The 19,746-nt window shown below is 42.4% G+C and overlaps 1 protein-coding gene across 1 annotated transcript in view; it reads left to right on the top strand.

Annotated features, from left to right (window-relative positions):
- The window catches only part of rgs3a (regulator of G protein signaling 3a), a 109,888-nt gene that overhangs the window by 22,162 nt on the left and 67,980 nt on the right, over positions 1–19,746 (top strand). Inside the window, exons 9-14 of the mRNA XM_068573345.1 lie at positions 3,756–3,823; positions 14,120–14,201; positions 15,094–15,199; positions 15,860–16,292; positions 18,120–18,159; positions 18,790–19,106. Coding sequence (XP_068429446.1) covers positions 3,756–3,823; positions 14,120–14,201; positions 15,094–15,199; positions 15,860–16,292; positions 18,120–18,159; positions 18,790–19,106 — 1,046 coding nt within the window. The remainder of the gene's footprint in view (positions 1–3,755; positions 3,824–14,119; positions 14,202–15,093; positions 15,200–15,859; positions 16,293–18,119; positions 18,160–18,789; positions 19,107–19,746) is intronic.

Genomic DNA, 19,746 nt, shown 5'->3' with positions numbered 1-19,746 from the left:
GCATTTATGATGAGGAGTATTTGATTGACTTTGATCGCAACCTAGTTAAACTAAATAAATAAATAAAATGAACACAATACAAAGGTGACAAGATGATGGCCAACAAGCTATAACTGTAACACCGAGTCCAATGATGGACACCCTGATCAAAGAGCTGAGGTGGAGTAAATATTTTATGCTGCAGCACCCGTTTTCACATCTTTTTTTCTTCAGGATCAATTTGTCCATTGACCAATAAAAACACCTCTCAGATACGAGACAGCTTTCTCTCCCATTTTCAGCCGAAGGGATGTTTGAAGCTCGAACTATGTTTTCTTGGCATTTTTGTCAGTTACAAAGTGTGTAATTGGTTTGAGTTTCGCTAAGAATAATAATACAAAAGCAGCAACCAGGAAAGATGAGTGTGGTGGGCTGAGACACCACTAACACTAACACACTGGTCCACACAGTTACCTCTGGGGAGATGGTGGGAGCATAAAAGCCTGAGGTTTGCATCCAGACAACAAGACCTGGATTGTTACCGAACCTCGTACACAATAGCTTTCATAATGTTTTATTTACTATGAGAGGATATTATATTGTAAGATAATACATTCTGGCAGTTGTAATTAAATGTAATTTCTCAAACCGGGTTGTGCATTATCCATTTACAGCCTGCCAATCCTACTGGTTGTCAGGAGATGGTAGGAAGCCAAGAAAGACATAAATATGACAACAAAGGCAGTGAAGCAGGTTAGGTTTTTTTAAATAATAAAAAGCTTCTTTCCATTAAGCTGTAAGTGCACTCAGTATGTTTGTACTGGTCTCGATGGTGAGCCACAACATTTACACCTTTTTTTTTTGTTGACTTGACTTGTGTCTGGAGCGACATGTCGGGAATTTAGGCAGAAAGAATCAATGTGAATTTTTTTAAAATTCAACAATACTTTAGTCAGTTTCACGGTTGAAATGACACAATAAACTTGAACTTTAATATACTGTAGATCATTTTAATAATAAACTTTAAAGTGATTATTTCATTCAGTATAGCTATTCCTTATATAATTTGTTAGATCCATCTCTCACCAATTAAAAGACTGAATTGATGATGCCTGAGGTGATCTTAAGAGGCCCAAACGGTAAAATGGAGGCAATCTCCTCCCATCTTGGCTTTTCCACCCTCTCCATTAAGTGTGTATTTGTTTGTGGGCGACAGGAGGTGAAAAGAAGGACGGGGTGTCAAGTGAGCGAGTGCTTCAATGAGGGACTCGGCCAGAGTCAAGGGCTTTTTTATGTTCTGGCAGATCTGAGCCTCGCTGACTCAACTGCAGAAGATTGTTAAGTATTTGTATTTCTATCCTTTACTTTTGCCTTTTGCACGTCTTCATGTTCCGACCCATCTTACGTCTAGTTTCATTGTCTGTCTTTTGTTTTATCTTCTCACGTTCTTACTCATTCCTTTATTTCTCATCCCCTGAATTTCCCCATGTGTATACTTTTCCCACTGTCCACTCTTCCCAGCTCTCATTGTCCCTCTTTCTCTCCCCCATCTTTACGTCAGTCATGCTGGATGTTTCTCGTTGCCAGCTGCTCCGTGTCTCTCCCCTCTTATGCCCAGAGTTACTGATGTCTTCCCCACACAAAAGAGTCCCATCCTGGGCTTGATGCCAGCCAGGTTAGACCTTCTATTCTGCTTGACCCCTGGAGGGTTCAGATCCACAAATGCCAAAATCCCTTTTTTTTTTTTTATAAAGCTTACCATGGCAACTACAACTATGGGATTTGTCCTTTACTCAGGGGTTAAACTGCTGTTGAGGGTTACAGAGGAAAGTAGCAACTGTGCCCGAAATGTTAGGAGATGCTCGCTATTCTTTTGTTCACTAGACTAAAATAAAATAAAATAAAATACACTTGACTTATTTACTTACTTTATCTGTGCAGAAGTAAGAGTAGTGATGTCCCGACATACTGGTACTAGTGATAACCGAGATATTAAAAACATAAAATATTGTTTTCGTGCTACATGCATGATGATATTATCTGAATTCATCAGTGCATCTAAAATATCGCTTTTGTATATTAATGGTTGCAAACTCTCTCTTCACCACCCTACACCAACACCGGCCAATAAAAGATAAAATGCACATTAAACGCACAATTGGACTGAAAGCATAATATATTTTTTGTGACAAAACCATTTATTTTTTGACTCCAGAGGGAAAGTTTGTTTGTGCTCACCTTGAATCTGAAGGCAGGAGTTTATCTTTCAGTTTTTAAAATGTTTCAGATTTTTCGACCCCAAAAAAAAAAAAAACTTATTCTAAAAATAACTTGATTACGATGTGATGAGATTTGTTTGGTTCCGACACAAACACGACTTCGTTAGGGTGAAAAAATAAACAACAAATTTGACTTTGTTTACATTAGTGGACCTTTGTGGTCATGGATAAAAGAAACAAGGGAAATGAACGCAGTCTCCCGTGGCACAGTCCGACATTTTGTTGACGCACCCGACCGCCCCGATCTCCTTATTCTGACTTTTTGGCTCGACAACAACGTAACCCAACTTCCTCCTCGGCTCCCAACGGACGAGTCGTAATTAAGACGGCTGCGAGGTCTTCGTCACTTCGTCCCTGGGATGAAAGCATGCTGTGTGTTGCTTTGGGCATTAGCAGGACGATCATTACCGTCAAGCTTTGTGCGGCCCTTCAAAGTTGTATTCTTCTTTTCAAAGAAATCAGACATCTTGAAGCTTCCATTCCAGTCAGCATTACTGGCATAATATGCAGGGTTTTTAATAATAGTTTCACACTGTACTGCCGTGTTAAGATAACTACTTAAGTAGACATTTCTAAATATGTGTGTGTATATAATGGGATTATCGCAACTTTTTGTGAGGTTAACAGAAGGCTGCTCCTCCACTCCCTCTCTTTGACTCACGCTGGGGCGGTTTTGACTTGGTTGGCAGGGTTTGGAAAATAACATTTCACAGTCTGGGTTCAGACAATCTCTCTCCTATTGTGACGAAGGTATGTGGGATGGACAAGTATAGAAAAGAGAGGGATAAGAGGAAGGACAGGAACCCCAAGCAGAAGGAGGTAGTGGTTGAAGGGGGGGGGGGCAGCGGGGTTTCTGTTTGAGAAGTCTGAGACACAGAAAAGAAAATGAGAAGGAAAGATTTATATATTAAGTGAACTATGTCAACAGAAGGAAATGTAGAAAGCAAGAGAGAGAGAGAGAGAGAGAGAGGGAGGAAGAGGGAGATCTGCATTGTGGCCCAAAGCTGAATGCTGCCTTTATGAGCAATAGTTAAAAGGACACTGAGGCGTGAGTCCCTGTAACCATAGCAACTTCCCAGGAGCCCTGTGTGACGGACGGATAATAGAGTAAGAGAGGAGTTCCTTTTCTCTCCTTCACCCCTCCCTCCTTCCCTCCCTCTCACTTGTTCTCACTTCCACTCCTCTCTTTGGCCAGTTTGTTGGATCCTCGCATCTTATGGGATTTTCCTCCACTCGGCTGGACGTTGGTTGTTTTTTTTTTTCGCCTTTTTATGTGCGCTGGGAAGTTTGAATTCCAGCCCGGCGAAAAAAGGCTGCCGCGGACAAATGTCGCCCTAATTGCTTGCTGTTATCTTTCCGAGTCACTTTTATGGACTCTCAGAACTGTTTGAGGACTTTATTTGTGTGCATCCAGAAGGCGTTTTTTTGCGTTGGCACTGAGAGAAATGTGCTCCAAAGGCACTGTCTCAGCCCGTGATTCCTTTGTCTACATTTCAGAGGCTGTGCTGTCAAACCATGGTGCTGCCCCAGAGACCCATCGCCCCGAGAATATGCAATGCTTAACAGTAAGTATGAATCTAAGCTTCTTTTACCTTCTGTGTGTGCATGTAAAGCTTGAAATGCTCATATAATTCTCTCTCTGCTACAACAATAGTATGGGAGTTCAATGGAGTATTCAGATGTGTGTGCATACAGTAAATATGTTTTTAAGTTCAGTTTGGGGGGGGGGATTATGGAGTATGTCTTTATTCAGGTGCATAAGTTATTTTTTGCTTTGATTGTTGGTACTTTGCGTGTTCCCCTCTGTGTTTTTACTGAATGTGTTTGCATGTGCGTGCCCAACGAACGGAGAGGCCTGTGTTTGATAGATACTAAGTACTTGACCCGTGACATTGCACCATGTCCAACAAACTCATCATGCATAAACATGCCTTCAGTAAGATATTTACTGCATGAATTCCATGTTGCACATTCCCAGCAACCATAGTAACTAATTGAATCATGTGTTTGAGCTTCGAGCAGTGAACGGAGCAAGATGCCATCTCTTGAAAGACAATATCTGTCAAAGAGCTCACTTGCATGCGAGTCACATGTGGAGCAGAATGATGGTTTGTCATGAGAAAGGGGAAAAGTCGAGTTCATTTTCATAATTTACGCATTGTTGACTGTGTGATAGCCATGAATTCATTCATAATTAATGAGGAAGACCACTTAAACTGTTGCAGACGTACAGGAGCATGACTGATGATACCTTTATCCATTTCAGTGATTATTTATTAGATTAATAACAGCAGCAATAATGACAACAATAGGAATATAAACATATTTAAAAGCCTTAGTGGTCAACTGTATTAAGTTGCAGTTTAGGACACAGTTTAGATCTGTAAATTGTAATGATAAATTATATATATTTTAAATATTTTTCCTGTTTTTCTCTTATTTGGCTCATCAACACATAGTTTTGCAAACAGCTTCTTTGCAGTAGCCGGTGTTGAGCTTCTCTGGCACGGATCATGACTTATAAATTCAGTTCTATTTTTTGGGGTAAATCCAGTCAAAACTATTTATTTTAACAGCCAGGCTGCATCACAGAATGCATGCACGGTGGCTTGAACACTTTTCAAAGCAAAGTTCCATTCGGGAACAGTGCAATTGCTAACATAGTTTTGCAGGCGAGATATAGCTATTCATCAAAACTGCTGTTTGCAGTTGGGTAAAGGGTGCAAAGTACACTTTGGCCACTGGATTACAACCAGGATTTCCTTTGATTTCTGTATGCAGACCTAATTAAATCAAGTTACTTACCACGTTTGCCTAAATGCAAAATGTCACCACCACCGTGTCATACAGAGAAACAAACATATAGATATGCACATATCATTTCTGAGTGGCTCTGTCTTTCTTCCATGAGATATTTGACTCTTCTTCCAGTCCCATCAGAGACAGAATCGCCTTGTTGGCTGTGAATGCAGCATCTTTTTGCATGCTTTTGTTCACACTACAGCTGTTTGGGGGGGATATTCCTCTGTGGTTTACTAATTCAACTGGATCCTGAATTGGCAAATTTCCAGAGTAACTTTCATTGAAAATGGACTCCGGCTTCTTTTCCCACAAGATGCCAACATGGATGATACTTTAACAAATTAACTTTACAGGTTATGATGCATGCGTGACGGTGGCTGTGTTTAGATGTTGATCATAAGGCATATAGAAACTTCCCTTCATGGGTGTTTCTGTGATGCGTCACTTCTCTGTAACTCCAGGTTCAGTGGCTCTCAACCTTTTTTCACTGTAACCTTGTAAAACATTTTTTTCAGCTGAGTACCTACTAACCAGTGCAAAAGCAATTTTCATTAAAAAAAAATAGCTGTAATATACAGCGCTGTGCCATTACTGGCTGATTTAAAATAGAATATACAATTCAGTTTTTGAACTTACACTTATATTTTATAGATTTATTTTGTATATCTAAATTCATAGGACATTTTTAATGGATGCTCATTTCAAGTAGATTTTTCAAAACTCTCACGTACCCCCTGGAGTGCCTTCACATACCCCATTTGAGAACCACCGTTATAGATGATACTTAAGTGGAGGGGCTGCCGTGTATTGAGCAGTCTGGGAAAGACAAACACTTGAAAGCGAGGTTATTAAGAGCTTTCACTTCAGCACACGCGTGGCTTATTTTCCTGCAGCTTGGCGTCAGAAGATAGCGCAGCGTTTCAGCATAAGCAGTATTCTAATAAAACATAGTGACATACCATAAGCACAGAGCGAGTGGAAACCACAACCACACAAGGCACGGCCGTCTGCCACAAGAGAAATGCCCCGGTCTGCTCCACAAGCGCTCGTGACGAACAAGAGAGAATTAGGATTCATGCTCGGGAGACTGCGATTTTTTGTTTCTATATTAAACCAAGACCAGACGTTTCCTTATCGCCTTAACCACTTGCTTTATAAAGAATAGAGAATTTATAGAACTTTGGTAGTTTCAGTTTAATCTTGTATTTGGTGTTACAGTAAAAAGGGAAAGCAATTGGCAATTTTAGTTTGTTTTTAACCACAAAATTGGAGAAATTGGACATTTAATTTAAAAAGGATCATTATGACGACTACTTGGATTTGAACTGTGTGAACTCATACACACACACACACACACACACACACATGCACACACACGCAGAGACGCATGTTACGGATTACTTATCTCACAAAAGTAGTGCCATTGCATTCGAGCCCGTGCCTTTTTAAATGGCTTCGTGTCCCTGATAAACTAGTTTATCGCAAACAAAGGTTCATTCTGGTGAATTTCAACATTTCTATGAGAACAACAATCCTGCATCCAGTACTTCACGAGTTTGCGCAGCCTTTGAAGACATGTGGAAGGTGAAGAGGGCAGTAATGATGTGGCGCGGCATTGAGATGGAAAAGTTTTACATCCGTATTTGTGAATGCTCCTTTCCTCTCTCCTTCCTCTCCCCTCCCAGCCCTCTCGTTCTTGTTCTCTCTCTTCCTCTTTATCTCTGGGTGAATCAGAGTAACAGATGATTGTGTGGTTTGTGTGGGTCAGTCTCAGGGGAGAGTTGAGGGTTAAGGGGGGGGGAGACTAAATTAAGGGAGAATGGAAAACCTTTTAGACTTTCTCTTCTTTTCTGTCCTGGTTTTCTGTTTCCTTGGCCTTGCTCCCTGCCAGACCGCGGTGTATTTCCTCCTTTTGGCCTCCTCCTCCTCTCTGTTCCCTCTCTTTCCCCCCTCTGTCACCCCATGACCATCACCCTCACTCCACAAAGAGCCCTGTGGTATCAATAACAGCGCACTCTTTACCTATAGAAATATGTTTCAGTGTTTGATGATGGCCTTCCACGAGAATCATTTCAAGGATTTGCACGGAGCTCATTGAAGGTTTTGGACACTTTAAATGTTGCTGAAGACAATACTTGATATCCACAAAGGAATGTCCCTCAGAGAACCACAATGCTATTTCAAGAAACAGTTTCCTATCCACTGTCTGCACTTTTACAACCCTCCTGACTGTAATTGTCATTATGTATTTAGATAATTACAACATTTTGGGGAGAAATGATGCTTTTATGAAGAAAGTCACACCATTCAAGTTCTGTTATGTAGCTTCTTCTGACTCACTGTAAGTTCACGTCTTTTCAAGAAATGACTAAGTATCGTGTGTTCCCGTGGTTTGCTTTTAAAGTAATGTAGGAAGGAATTGTTGGCATTTGGGATAAAGACCAGTCGCAGTGAAAGGAGGGAGTTTTGTGATGTGAAATGACAAACTGCTGCTTTCAGTCCGTGTGATATTTCGAGATCCGTTCCCATTCTCTTTCAAACAGTCAAGTGAAATGTCTTTTTAATAGACTTAAAGGACTTCCTTCTATATTGAGAGCTTATATTGAGTTTCCTAACAAATGAGAAACTATGAGGGAAAAAAATGAGAAAATTATAGTTTTCTGGCTTTATATCATTGATCTCCAGAATCAAAAATGTAAGACTTGACCCGCAGCACAACAAGGATCCATCTCCTTCGTTGCCATGTAAGCATTTACCAATTATGTTAACAGACTAAAAAAACCCTGCCTGTGTCACAGGAGCAGAGACTTCATGAATATCAACAATAGCTGCACCCCAGACAATGTAACCCTGCATCACTTTGCTTGTCAGATAGCATTAGCTCCGAAATCGTCTCTGTGAAAATAGATCGGACACTTCTGTCTGATGGCGGGGAAAGATTGAAAGGAAAGGTGAGGTGAGCTGAAAAGAGGAAGCGGAGGTTAGATTTTCTGCCCCGATATCTCGGAATAAATATAAAATGGTTCATTTTATTGCCAGAATGTATTCCTTTGTGAGTATTTTTGACCCTGGCTGCTCCTCCCTCTCACATGTTCTCTGCTAGAAGCAGAGCGTCCGGCTTATCGACCCCCAGCTGCTCTGAGATGGTACAGCCCGAGCCACAGACAGTAAATAGGACTCACATAGTTGTACACTGTTTACCATATTGTAAGGACTGCTGTGGCTCAGGTGGGTGAGTGAGTCATCCATTAACCTGAGGGCGGTTTGATCCCCCCCATCCCCACTTCCTGTTCACGTGTCATCTTCTTGACTCTCAACACCAAATTGCTCTAGATGAGCAATCCAGTGCTTTGCATTGCAGGTCCGCTGCCATTGGTGTGTTACTGTGTGTGTGAATGGGTGAATTAGAGGCTTTATAAATACATTTGTCGTATCATTGACAATTTCATGTGTGCATTAGTCTCCAACTGTTTCACTGCCTGTATTTCTACTCCTTCGTTAGTCTTAAAGTCTCGTTAGTCTTCACGTTTGTCATTGACTTGTAAAGTACTTGGAGTGTACTAAACTGAATTGATTTGACTCATATACTCAGATATTTATGAAGTGCTAAACTTGTGTATATTTGTGGAAGCCTATCCTACAAAGTCTAAGGTGTGAGATGTGGGGCTCCTCTGTTAGGTGTGTAGTCATCTCATATTACGCACATTATCACTTTCACATTGTAACTGTAGTATGAATCCATACGCTGATCTTCCACTTCTTGGATGTTAAGTCCAACCTGAGCGCTGCTGACCCTGAACTTGTGTATTCACTTGTTCGGAAGACGCCTTCTCCTTTGATAGCTGTCTATTCAGGTCATAAAGAGCGAGAGAGACAGAGTGAGAGAAGCAGAGAGAGAGATCCCACACTACTAAACACCAGATTGGCCTCGTCTGGCTCCTAGACAAGCTTCTTTCACTCCTCTCCCTAAGACATGCTTTCTTCTCTCCCTTTCTCCTCTCCCTCTAATCCGTCCTTCTGCCTATTTAGAGGTGAACAGCGCAGCGTGAAAGAGAGAGAAAGTGTTTTTTGTGTGCTTGATGGGTAACCCTCGCCCTTTTGAAAAGGCAAACAGGGAAAAGCTGCCATTACTACTGGCATGAAGGGATCTTAAGACAACGGCCTTTTTTGCCACTTTATTAGCATTGTGGAGACTAGTGCAGAATTGCCTCCTCTTTCACCCCTCTCTCTTTCTCCGTCACTTCTCTGTCCATGCTTCATTCCATGAGCCAGACATCCAACTGCTAAAAAAGAAAAGGGGCAAGCCGGGAATTAATGGGGTTGCTAGGGGTGAGACTGGCTACTGTTTTTTGCCGTAAATTAACAGGCCCTTTCTTTCACTTTTAGCTGAGGTGTTTGTCGTTATTTTTTTGCAGATTACCACCTCTTTCCCAGGCATATTGATATTGAAAACAAAAATAAAAGTCATGTTTGGATTACTGGACGAGTAGAGGAAATTGTCAGAGGTTGCAGACCGGCGAATTTCCGTTCTGCGCGGTTGAGGGAGAGGGGGAGCAGCTGAAAGGAAAAGCAGAGGAAATATGGACGTCGAAAACATAACAAACAAGCATAATGTCTGGACAGAGATTGGGGGGATTGTGGGAGCTAAGGTGGAAAGATTCTGATGAGGTGTGAACGGCTGACTGAGGTATGTGTGTGCGTGTTTGGGAGCTCGGTGTGGGCCCAAACAATGCCGCTGTCATTCTCCTTTGTTTGGAAATGTGGTCATTAAAAACTGTCCGACCCAAAAGTCGTAAGCAATTAAGAAACATTTCCGTTTGCAGTGCAAACACGGGCCACGGTTGAAGTCCACTGTTTTATATTTGCAGAACCACCTGCCCGACCGCTCCCATGTAACTGCGTTTTCTCCCCGTCTCCCTCGTGCCACCTCCATTAGTCACTGCAGTGCATATTTGCAAATGACTGAGAGCTGTAGCACCTCTCACAGCTTCATAGCGTGGACTCAGGAAGCAAACTGGCCTTATCGGGGACAGACACACAAAGCTGTCCTGGCTGTGGGGTGGCGAGGTATGCGTAAGTGCATGTGTGCATGAGTATGCGTGTGTATGTGCGAGGAGGAGAGGGGGGTGCTGGTGGTGGTGGGAGGCACTTCCTCCTATTCTTCTGCTGTTGAAGAGTTCCCATGAGCGCCCCTGCCAGGAGCTACAGTGTGGCCTGAGCAGGCCGAGCCAGCGCCAGTTTTTCGCCTACATGACGCCGCCACACACTCTCACACAGCTGATCTCAGGGGGTTGCTGCAACCGAGCAGCAGGCTGGACAGTGTGCTCGGGGATAGCCGAGGGAGAAGGAAGAGAAGAGGGCGAAGAAAAGTTGAAGGACAGAAGAGGAAGTAGGGAGGAATGAACTGAAGTTTTAAAATTGCCAAGAGGAAGACATGAAGTTGCGGATGACAGACTCGTAAAAAAACTTGCCGACGGGAATGTGCGTTGATGACTGGAGTCATTACTAAGGAGCCTTGAATGGATAACAGTGCCGCAGGAGGTCAGCGGCAGAGTGACGGCAATTTTGCAGAAAGGAGAGTTACCAAGAAAATATATCCCCTCGTTTGCTCCAAGGGGCCAGTTTGGACAACGAACACCGGTTTGTTATTCTTGACAGATTCCTGCCTGTTTTCCAGCAAGGTGAGATACAATATTATCATCTAGACTCACAACTCAACCGGACTCTCACCTGGAAACCCTTAGAGTCGGAAAAACACTGCAAGACGGGAGCCACCCACGTTCTGTACTTCGGTCGGCCGTCACCGCTGAGATGATTCACAACACGCTGAAGTCCACCCAGCCGTCGGAGCACAGCCCCAGGAGCTCCCACTCGGCCGCACAGAGGAGGCTGTGGAGATACTCGGGCTGCAGGAGGGCCGTCCAGGTGGAAAGCCACCGCCGCAGCGTTTGCGTGCTGGCTGCGGACCTGAACGCCGGAGAAGGGGGCAGAGAGGGAGGTGTGGTGCACACCATCCACGGGCTGTGCCACCTCTGCATCGGATGTAGGCTGCCTCAGGTGTGTCCGCGTTCCAGAGAGTGTAAGGCGAGGAAGAGAGAGGCGCGTCTGGTATATATTATTCACTTGTGATCGTCAGTGAGAAACCGGGAGAATGAAGAAAGGTTCGGCAGTTACAATCTCTAATCAGTGCTTTCAGTTTGCTAAATATGAATTAAATAGAGTTGTGACACTAGTCAGCGTTCAAACTGCACACAACACATCTTTGTTTGCACATCATCAAATCCTGATATTTTTAAATGACTATAACAATTTTAATTGTTTGCACAAAGCATGCAGAAACGAATAATTGCCTGCAAGGGATGTGGGTTTCTTGAGAGGGGAGGACGAGCTTTGTGTCTTCTACATAATTTAGTGTTCGCAAAGTGAGAGAATCATGGCAGGCAGGAGTGGATGAGAGGAGGAAAATATTTGCTTTGATATGAACTGATACCACTCTCCTTACATAATCCACTTTGTGCACATCGGAATTTCTCATTAGATCCAGTTTGATAAAAACAGAAGATAAAAAACAAGTTCAGTACATGTGTGTATTTTGCAGTCACAATGGTGGCTGGACTAGCATGACAAAAAAGAAACCTGAGTCAGCTTTGAGTGGGCTTCTGAACATAATCACCCAGATAACATTGCCTCACCAAATATGTATATCATGTGTGGGTAGGGTGGTCGATTTAAATTTGGTTCATGCCGTTTATGTTGCCTCTGCTGCACTGTGGGAAAGCAGACACAGCATGCCACCGACTTATCAGATCAACAGAAACTGGCAGGATTTCTGCTCCCAGCTTCACGCGGTCATGTCTGACAGGATTGCAGAGCGCCGCGGCGTCGATGTGAAACGCTGTCTCACGTGCGTGGACGCATACTGTTCAATCATGGGCGACAGGATTTTTATCCGTTGGGTACATTCATTACAGAATTTTAGTCTCTTCAGTTCTTCCACAGCCCCTTTGATTGAGTTATGAATTCATTAATAAACCCTTCTCATACAACTTAAATATTTAATGCACGCGTGGAACTTCTCCCATTAATTCATCATCATTCATTTTCAGGTAATACATCTTGGGATTGATGCACTGAAAATGAAATACTCACATTTGTGCTGATTTCTCGCATTATTCCAAGGCTGGTCCCTCTTTTCTCTTCCAGTTTGAAAATAATCCCCCTGCTTTCATTTAGAAGTGGAAAAGTGTCTCCCAAGGCAGACCACAGGAGTCCAAGTGGTTGGATTCAACTATGCTTACAAATTTAATTAACGCTGTAAAGGCTCTGGAGCTCGGATGAATTGGTCCAAATTAGGCAACGCTGAGAGTTCCCTTGAAAGGACACAATGTCTGCTTCTAATAAGGACACAGAAATAGAGAGATGAACCCATAAAGGCCTGATAAACCCATGTCTCTCCCTCTCTCTTTTGTTAGGTTTGAGTCCTTTTTGTTTTTCAATGTTTTCTCCCACATATTAGACTCTGAGCTCGTCTTTCAAAATGTTCTATGACTGTTTGTTGTTTGTCGTCTGTACTTTCAGTGAAATGGTTATTTTTCATCCCATCTGGTCTTCTATTTGTCTTTGTCATCTGCTCCGTCTCCTCTTTTACCATTGTGTAGTGTCTTGTATCTGTTCATCTGTCTTTACCTGCACTCAGTTTCTGCTCATTCTTTCCTTTTCCATACTCTTGTCACACAGCTTGGCTCAGGGGTGACTAGGTTATTTCTGGCCATCTTTATAAAAAAATAAACGCACAACGCAGGACATTAATCTTAGCGTATACAACACGGTTGATCCAGTTTCAGACTTGTCGAGGAGGGGTACATGCAAACGAAAACAGATGACAGTCCTCATTTCTTTCATACAACAGGTAGTAACAAGGGCGACTGTGTCCTTTGGAGATGGTTTTAAAACAGAGAGAAATTCGAGGGACTGAAGGGTAGAAAAATGTGGTCGAGCAATTGTGGCCCCAAACAGTGTGACACAGGGGGCATTAAATCACTGGACTAGAAGAAACCACAATCGTACCCGACATTTTAGGGTCATCACAAGCTTCCAGCACCTGAATAATCACCATATTCCAGCCTGTCGCTGTATCTTGCTCATGGGTAGACTGTAATTTAGCCACTAAAATGTGTTCCTCTGCATCAGAGATGAAGATAACATTGCTTTGGGGGTCGCTATGTGTGTGTGTGAAGTGTGTGTGCTTGTGCGTGTGTGTTCTGGGACCCTGGTTGTCAGCAGATGAAGTGGAAAGTGAGATGTTTTGGATGAAACTTTATTGACTTTGGCTCAGACTCGCGGTCACAGGTACTGTACTGAATGTTTGGCGATGCAGGGTCAAAGAGAAAAAGAGACAATGGGAGCCATTAGTATTGTCTTTGTCCTTACTCTGCTATGTAAAGCTGTTTACTTGAATGGAATAATACTTTTATAATACATAGTTACTTGCCGTGGGAGTAAAAATCCAGTTTTAGACCATTTTGGTCTTCTCTTTTCAGTATCAGCTGCAGTAAGAGAAGCAGATGCAGAACTAATCTTTGCACACACATAATAATGATTGTGTCCGTGTCAAAAAGAAATGTTCTTAATGGTTGTAAAATGTATATTTTTATGCAAGACAGACTTTGTGTTTGTTTTCACGGCTTAATCTGGGGTTTTGTGTGCACCCACTGTGCGATTACTGCGACAAAGGTCTAAATAAATGGCCAATGTTCTTTCAGTAGATTCAGTAAATTACCCAACTGCTGGACAAAGAAGATCTTTCCTCCATCTCGGGAGTTGTTTTTCCTACTAAGGCAGCTAATTGGGTTCACTGGGAAACTGCTGTCAAGACAGTTTTAATAGGAAGTAGAAGCTGAATACAAATCTACTTCATCGTCCTGTAGGAAGGAAGTTGAGTATTTTGCCAGCATCCTACTCTTGGTTCCTCAGGTAGTGGGGCAGCGGCACAGACGTCCGAGCTTCCTATCACAAAATAAACGTGTGTGTGTGTGTGTGTGTGTGTGTGTGTTCTGCAGGTGACCATCCTTCGGGGAAAGGATGGATATGGCTTCACCATCTGCTCGGATTCCCCTGTGAGGGTGCAGGCTGTTGATCCAGGTACATTTTGCACTCTTACGTCTGAGTGAATGAAACTCAACTTTCCAAAGAGGCTGTTGTTTAAAATGTGAAGTCGGTTCTGCTCTGTCTTTGGGCCTCAACTGCTTAAAGGCGAGACCATCTTTCTTTTCATTTATTTATCCGCTTTTCTCTTGGAAGCGCTCAAAGTGTCTTCACCAAAAGTGGATTAAAATTTAACTCTGTGATGTTTTTGAGATTTTTAGTTTGAATAATATTCATGACATGAACTTTGTTTGAGACTGCACACTTTTATATGACCTATACATTATATGGTGTCAAAGTCGGTGGCTGGACTGTGTTTTATATCAGAAATTATAGATTTTTCCCCCCTGTATGTAGACATTAGACTATGTAAGCAATATGGTAATGGCTTATATTACTGTAAAGGTTGCTTTCATTGCACATCGATTGACCTATATTTGACATCTCATGAACGTTTCACGTCACCTTTGGCCGATTCATTCTTACGTTTCCCTCGCCGTAGCTTTGAGAGTTACCATTAGCATCGTCAGCAGGACTTAATAGGCAGCCTGTCTGTCAAATGGACAACTCAGAGTTGAGCCCCAGTGAGCAGGCGTCCGCCCTGCTGCCATGTCTTTGAACAAGATGCTGAATCTTGAGCTGATTACGGCGTTACTGTTCCAGCTGGAGATGAAAGCCAATGCCAACCGAATGTCGCCTCAGAAAACCACAGAGCACCTTAATATCAGATAACTAATATATCGTTCATCTCTACAGCAGCTTGGCCTTCTGTCGCTACAACGCTGAAGGAGGAAGCGTCATGCATCAAGTAGCTATAGCCCTGGATCGTACAAATGGCATTTGAAAGTGTGCAATGATCTAAACTCTCTGGATCTCTTCACTCTGGCAGGGGGTCCAGCGGATCAGGCAGGTCTGCAGCAGCTGGACACGCTCCTGCAGCTAAATGGTCAGCCAGTGGAGCAGTGGAAATGCATGGACTTAGCCCACGCTATCAGGTAATGAGCCCAACGTGCCAGAGGATTATGGGCTTACGTACTGTTTTCACAGGCTTATTCAGCACACAGGACCAGGGATTTATATTGATTATCTGATGGGCTGATTGGTTTTAGGAGGTAAATTTGTATCATGGTTGACTTCCAGATCAATCTGAGCCATTCTGACATGTATGGCTGCAAGAAGAAGACCTGCAGTGTAGACAGTTCTTTCCAAAGGTTAAGATTGTAACTGAATTCTTATTGGTGGCAGGCAATCAGTGATTTACTGTGCAATTGGATGTTGTGACGTCCGTGATTTATCAGTATATTTTAGTCAATAACATAATCTTCGTCGTATTGTAATATTATTAGTGTTTGATATCCCTTTCTTTCCTTATGATGTTTTCCAATACATACTTTCATAATTCAGATATTTTCAAATAGCTGAATATATTTTGTTAAGTTCTTTTGATTGTATATCTAAACAATGTACAATATATATTATACAATAACATATATTATATATATTTTCCAAATATATGGAAAATATTCTGTTTTTAATTTGACTTTGCAGAAGTTATTTACAGATATATATATACAGCTGGTTTACATATTTTAAGTTTCACGAAATATATATGTATACAACAATTGTACACTCATTATTTGTCTTTCTCATTGTAGACACAGTGCAAATGAAATCATCCTGGTGGTGTGGCGCACCGGCCCCTCAGCTAAACCTAATTTCGAGGGCCTCATCCATCGGCCGTCCTACAAGCAGTCCGCCTCAAACTACGATGCCCCCTCGCCCCCCATGCGCCGGCGTGCTCCAGATGTTGGAACCAGCAAAACCCCTCCAGCTGTGCCGCCTCTCCCAGCCCACCACCGTGCCACCGCCACCCGCAGGCTGCTGGTCAACGGCTCCGAAGCGGGGAATAGCGGCGGCGTAGGCTCGGGGACCCTGGGGTGGGGGGCCCAGGGAGGGTCGGCCGAGGAGCTGGATGGGAATCCGCGACACCTCCACCACCCTCACACTGCCACACTGAAGGGTACCAGGGTGAAGGCGTCCAACGGGGACAACTACATCATCCTGGCCCCCATCAACCCTGGAAGCCAGGTACCGCAGACTGGTGGTGGACTGCATCTTCATCATCTTCTTCGTCCTCCCCATCCTCACCACGGTCATATGATGGCTCATCCTAGATATGTCTCCTTACCTTTCATCCCTGGTGCTGATAGGTAGAAGGACTGTATATACAGTATGTCTGGGCCATTTGGGTTACTGCCGTCTCGCTGATTTGTGCTTTAATACACGCTCCGAACAGACTGCATGCATGTCACACAGGTCAGTGTAATGTAGGTAATAGCTTGAAAAGCAAGAGCAGACAATAAGATACAATATACTATGTAGCTGTTGATAATATATTGTATGCCTGTACTATGTGAAGCTTTGGCAATATCTCTTTCATTTCATTCTACCAACAAAGTAGGTATTAGGTTCATATTAGGAAAACAATGCATTTGTATCTGACATAATTTATCCTCCACATATCATAAATCATCTTTGTGCCATAAAGTATACATCAGTATTTTAAGAACAAATTGCTCTGACGTTTAAGAGAGAAAAAGTTCAACAAAACAAGCACTTGATGGAAATTCACCATTGCAATTGGGGTCCGTTTCACAATATCCAGTTTCAGTATAACGTGCACATACATGCAGAGTACGACATGTATATCACATTTTATACTGCATGTACATATATTTTTTTGCATCCAGTGAAGTCATGTAAATGGAGTAAAAAGCTTTGATTATAAAAGAAAATAAAGCAAACTCATTCAATCAAAAAGACTGAACTGAATTCCTCAGCTAACAAAACTAGTGACAATATGATACTAACCCATTAACCATTTCAGGCTAACAAACCTGTCGAATCAAAAGACTCCAGATGTGTTTGAGACACAATCTAGATTCAGCCCACTGTGTCTAAATAGTTTCCTCCAAATCATTTTCAATTTACAGTAAAGTTGTTCATGTTAAATTGTCTTTCTCTGTGTCGGTAAGTCTGTCTGTACATCTGTGTGTGTTGTGTGTGTGTGTGCCTCATGTAGTGTCCATCGTCATCTGTGAATCAGTTATTGTAGCGCATGGCGAAAGACACAGTCCCAAAAATGAGAGGAGATTGATTGCTAGAAGCTGGAGATTTAAAGAAATTGAAAAAATAAATTAAAAATCTCAGAGCGTAGAGTCACCTGGTAAGCTTTTGGATATGAGAAGTACCTGCAACATGTTGAACAAACATTCCCCTTCAAACAGCCAATGCCATCATCCCAAACATAGGAAGAGGCAGGAGTTTAATAAGATTTTGTGGTGGCCATCCCGGGCTCATGGGTCATGTCGGTCACATATAAGACCGACACAAAACTGTAGTTTGCAAAAATAAGAGCTTGGAAAGCTCCGAAATATTTATCATATGCAGCTCGTTTTAAACTTATTGTACCTTCGCCAACCTACTGTATTCATTCGTCCAACGTGTGATGTGGTGGTAACTTTCTATCTTTAGTCTTTCAGTTGATTATAACTTGTTCTGACATGTAGAAACCATCACTGCTTCGCTGAGTCTGGTGCAATTCAAAGGGCAGCTGAGTCCGAGACACTGTCGTCTCATGTTAGAAACTACACATATTAATGCCTTGCTTGAGCCCTAAACACACAACACAAAAAACCTGTATTACAATAAGGATATACAGTATGTCTTGTGGCAACTCTTCCTGTCCAGATATCCAGATATCACATCATAGAAAGTTATCCTCAATGTAGCATTACAACTGTATCATATGCCATTGTTGGCTTTATTCCATTCTAGATAGTATAGTATAGATAGTAGTTTAGATGTCAGTTTTCAATGTTGTATTTAATATTAATGTCATTATTCTGCTTTCAGATCTTGAGACCCGTTTACCAAGACAACCAGGGAACACTAGGTAAGACCCTGACATGTTGGTACTCGTACAGCGTTTGGAGAAAGGCCACAGCTTTGGTTTAACTCCGCTTTGGTTCTTTTTGGTTGGGCTGGGAATCAAACTTTTTACATCACATGACAGGTAATTGTTATTGAAATGAATAGGATTACATTCACTTATCATTTGGCACTCTGGAATAGTCTCACATTAAACAGACACGCTCATAGTTTAAATCCTGTTATCCTTAATGACCTTTTACTGATTTGTTAGAGCGCTCAACCATCACCAGTTTTATCCTCATTGGTTGATATTTTGTTTTGGGAACCTGGCCGATAAAACAGCTTAAAATATTAAATATGTTTTTTCACTGTGTTGTCCAACACTGTGGAACACGATAAGCAAACAGAAATTGAGCAAAGGATCCCACTTTGGTGACTGAAAACATGTTTACAGTATCACTTAGCAGTGGAGCAAGTTGAAATGATCTGGCTCCATCTTACAACTGCAACACAGACATTCGGGTGGTATCTCATCTTCTCATCCAACGTTCAGTAAGAAAGCAAATAAGCGTTTTAAATGATGACTTCTGACGAGTAACGTAATCTGTGTCTTTACACTCACCTGCTTCACAATCTTCTTTTTTTTCCACAGCGGCCAGGTTATATCCCAAACAGCAGGCCTCTGGTTCGCAGCCACAGGGGGGTGTTGGAGGAGGAGGTGGTGGAGGAGGTGGTGGTGGTGGTGGTGGGCTTTCCAGCCGCACTGGCTTCCTACGCCGGTCTCACAACTCCAAGACAACAAAGACGGCGTCCACCTCCACTAATGTCGGTGCACCCAACTACCAACAGCAGAACGCTAACTTTGCCAATTACCAGAACTGCACCATTGTCCGCTCGCACACTCCACATGGCAACTACGGATACGTCAAAGTGGCACCCAAGATCCTTATCTTCCCCATCTTTGTTCAGGTAAGCCAGTTTTGGACGAGCTGTGTCCCAGGTTTTGTACTAAGCTAAGCTAACTGTGTCCTGGCTGCAGCTTCTTGTATGCAACATACAGACATAAGAGTGGTATTGATCTCATCTGCTAACGAGCTAGCGGGGCCTGGTCGAACTTGAAGTGCAGACATACAGCACCGTCTACAAAAGACCACGATTGTAGGTCCCCGTAAGGCTCTGAAAACTCTTCAGTGGTCAAACAGGGAAGTCCAGGAGATTCGACCATGTCGTTTGCAAGTTCCTTCATCATCTCATCAAGTGTTGATTGTAAAAATAAATGTTATTTCAGGGGGATTCAATTTGAGCTCTTGTTGAGTTCCTGTCTTTAGGCTACAGCACTTGGATGAAATGAAAGAGCTTGTTTTGGTTTCTATGTCTTTTCTGTAATGATGATTAGCATTCTTCTTGATATGATAACTGCAAGTAGTGTTTGTATTTTTCTAAAGGCGGAAAGCAGAAGCAAATTATGTGAAAACATTGCAAAACATTGCAAAAATAAAATGTTGTTATTTCTGCATATGTAGATATAGTAGACAGTTGTTACCATCATTAACATGTGATTTAATAACCAAAGAAGACCATTGTGAGTTAAGTCAGTTGTTATAGGATA

This window comes from Clinocottus analis, unplaced genomic scaffold (genome assembly GCF_023055335.1).
Source record: "Clinocottus analis isolate CAN_PGR_092001 unplaced genomic scaffold, fCliAna1.0.p SCAF_13, whole genome shotgun sequence".
NCBI lineage: Eukaryota > Metazoa > Chordata > Actinopteri > Perciformes > Cottidae > Clinocottus > Clinocottus analis.
This window is presented reverse-complemented; position numbering and strand designations above follow the sequence as displayed.